The sequence below is a fragment of the Drosophila novamexicana genome, unplaced genomic scaffold (genome assembly GCF_003285875.2).
Source record: "Drosophila novamexicana strain 15010-1031.04,08,12 unplaced genomic scaffold, DnovRS2.1 tig00000121-arrow-pilon, whole genome shotgun sequence".
NCBI classification, from domain to species: Eukaryota; Metazoa; Arthropoda; class Insecta; order Diptera; family Drosophilidae; genus Drosophila; species Drosophila novamexicana.
Window position 1 is genome coordinate 2,500,001 of NW_020824773.1, and position 3,346 is coordinate 2,503,346.

The 3,346-nt window shown below is 45.7% G+C and overlaps 1 protein-coding gene across 1 annotated transcript in view; it reads right to left on the minus strand.

The window, feature by feature from the left end:
• Window positions 1-2,973, minus strand: part of LOC115757913 (protein phyllopod) — a 7,002-nt gene extending 4,029 nt beyond the window's left edge. Inside the window, exon 1 of the mRNA XM_030698368.1 lies at window positions 2,553-2,973. Within this exon, the coding sequence (XP_030554228.1) occupies window positions 2,553-2,756 (204 nt within the window). The 5' untranslated portion in view covers window positions 2,757-2,973. The remainder of the gene's footprint in view (window positions 1-2,552) is intronic.
• Between the last annotated feature and the right edge of the window lie 373 nt (window positions 2,974-3,346).

The window sequence follows — 3,346 nt, forward strand, 5'->3', positions numbered from 1 at the left end:
TTCTGTGGCATATTTTCGTGGTTGTTTCTAAGGTTTCCCGTGGATCCCACTAACCAGTTTAAGTGCCTCGGAAGTGCATAGCTCAGCTGAGGGAACTAGTCAAAACGAATACTTGGCAAGTTTTTAGTTACGGAATATCCCGAATGCACAACATGAGATAGAAGAGTAAGGTATATAAGCCCCTGGGAGTAACATAGTTTCTAGATTAAACAAATAATATGGGATATATGCGAGTGAGTGAGCCAAAGTTTAGAAGGCAAGCTTTTTTTTTTTATTTGGTTGAACTTGAATTTAAGCTTAGAGGCAGAAAGACGTTATATGGGGTATATATCTTTATGCAATGTAAAATACTCCAAGAACCAATTAGTCGCTAGTAAAAAAAAAGACAAAGTTACAGCTGTTATCATTTAGAGATCTATAAAAAAAAAACGATCCTTTTGTTAGATAAGCTAGACATGTGCTTCAGCTGCCCAAACTGATTGCGCAGTAAAAGGTAATCGGAAATCTCCAAGAACTACCTATAGAAATGTTTACCTAACGAGCGCAGACAATAGCTGCGATATGCGAAAAGGAGCAGCAGCAGCAGCTCAAGAGTTGTTCGGGGCACGTAAATGCGGGTTCCTCTATAAAGAGAGTGTAAATGTGTGTGTGTGTGTGTGTGTGTGTGTGCGAGTGTGGCAGAGCTGCAAATACAGCTGCTGTCGCGAGCAGCTGAAAAAGGTAGCCCTCAAAAATAAAGAAGAAAAAAAAGAGTAGGCAGCAGCAGAGGCTGCAGAGGCAGAAGAAACCCGCAGAAATTGGATCAATCATAAATGGAGGAGAGTTAGCGAAGTAGGGGGAGGGGAGGGAAGGGGATGGGTGGAGTTAGCCCAAAAGATATGCACGAATTGTCGCAGCTGCCAGCTTGTTGGAGCAGGTTCGTGAGTTACTCAAGGCTCTCGCTGACAGGTAGCCCAAACGTGCAACAACAACAACAACAACAACATGAACAACAACCTCAAGTGTAATCCAATATGCAACACACTTTGCGGCAGCCACAACGCATTTTCCCATGGCACATTTAAATTAGAACAAGCCGTTGAAAATTATGGAAAAAAGGACATTCAAAGGACGCGTATTGATTTAAGTGCCACATGCAAAGTGTCCAGTTACACACAAAAGGGAAATGCAGCAGCTGCTATCCAGTTACCCAGCTACCCACAATGCCACAAACACCGGATACGGATACAAGGCAACAGTTACTCAGCTCAGTTCAGTTCAGTTAAGTTGGGTTCCGTTGGATTGGGTTGGGTTGGGTTTGGTTAGTCAGTCAGTTGGTCAGTCGCTTGTTCAGTCAACTGGGTCGCGAATTCCGTTAACTTATAATGCATTCTAAGCTGTGTTCCCATTCTAGTTCCTGTGCCAATATAGTTACCAGACCAGACCACACCGACTGGGGGATGCCCTCAACCCTCTGCTAGAAAGATGCTTGATCAAGTAAGAACTAAGAGATTTGCTCAGGATTTCGCTATCGATTTTTATCGATTGCTGGGAAACGAGGCAAGTTATCGATTATCGGAAACACACTCGTACTGCGCGCGATCTAGGAGGACCTACGTTCAAAATTCTAGCTCTTATCGTTTCTGAGGTAATTGCGTCCATTCATACGGACGGAAGGACATGGATCGACTCGGTTATTGATGGCGATCAAGAATTTCTTTCTTTCTTTTGCCTGTTACAATCAGTTGTCATCCTATTGACTTTACCTTACCTTCTAGATTCCATTTCATATATAACACTTCTTACCCCCACTGAACGTAATCCCTTTACTCAGCTTACCTTCTTTGTCATCTCAATTGATTACTTGTCTGTGAGTCTTTTAAGAAGCTCTCTCTACCAAGGTCCATACCCTATAAGAAGGACATGGTTTTTTTTCTAGCTTAGATCTTTAGGCCTGAGCCTAGTTGGATTTTTAAGTGTTCGGCTATTAAGAGGTAAAATGGAGCCGAGTTCCTTATATGAATCTCTCTCTATGTGCTATCCCTGATTCCCGAACCTCGCACATACTTATGTGAATGATATATCCTTGAGCTGTGTTGGGTAACCCAGGTCTAGACTCTTTCTTTCTCTTTCTGACCTCTTTACCTTCCCCGCCAATCGGCCACTCTCCGAGACTTACAACTGCGAATTCCTTTAGCTGCTATGCTATCCACCCTTACTCCGTTTATTGCTGGCTGAACTTCCATAACCTTCTTTGCCCCCCTGCTCATTCTCCGCTCCAGACCCACTCCGGAGGAGGACTACCTAACGTTTCTCTCGGCCTGCTCGTCGCGACTTTCAAGTGCACACGCTTGGATGCTGCAGCCACCTGGAGAGTGGGTTGGACGGGTTGTGCCCCTAAGCTTACACAGTATTTCATCCCTCTTTTCACAAACACACATACACGTACGCACACACACACACACAGGGCGAGACGAAGGACGTTATTGTGTGCACATGACTCATTTTGTCCGCTTATCGATTTTTGTTTTGGGCTGAGTTTTTTTTTGTTATTTGTTTTGCTTGGAACATACCTGAAACTTGAATTTGGCCTGAATTAATTGCACGATATTTGGTCCGGAGCGCGGCTCATAGATGTTGATGGTCTGATTCGTTTGGCAGCCGCAGATGAGGCAGGTGCGCTTCAGGTACTCCGAGGCGGAGGCAGCGGATGCCGCCGACGAAGATGCCGCCGCTGCCATCGCGGCCGCTGGTTCCGCTTGATTATTCGCTGACATAATTCTATTCAATATATATCTATATATATATATATATATAGGATATTTTCTTCTATTATCTTTTGCTGTCTGTGTGTTTCGTCACTTTGGTTTTCGCGGAAATGTGTCGCGTTTTCTTGCTACTGACGTCACACGGTGCGCTCTGCCTGCTTGCCACGGGGTGGCAACAACAACAACAGCAACAACAATCGAATCGGGCACTAAAAAAACATGCACAACAACCGTTCCGCCGTTGCACGTCCTTCGCGTTGCACGCACAATTTTCGAATGCGGCAGCAACTCTCACGAGTGTTGCCTGCCGCCGACTCGGTCGCTGCCACAACCTCGGCTTCGCCGTCGCCATCGCCGTCGACGTCGACGTCGCTCGCACAGGCAGCGCCTGTCGCTGGGCTGTTTGGGCATATCCATCTGCTCTCTCTGCTGCTGTTGTTGTTGTTGTTGTTGTCGTCGCCTGTCTCCCTGCCTGGCCTGCCTGCCTGCCTGCCACTCCTTTTACCTTGCTGCCTGCTGTTGTTTGGCTTTGTTGTTGCTCGAGTACACTGAGCGAAATAACACTGTGCAACAGAGTTCTATTCTTTTGAAAATCTTTA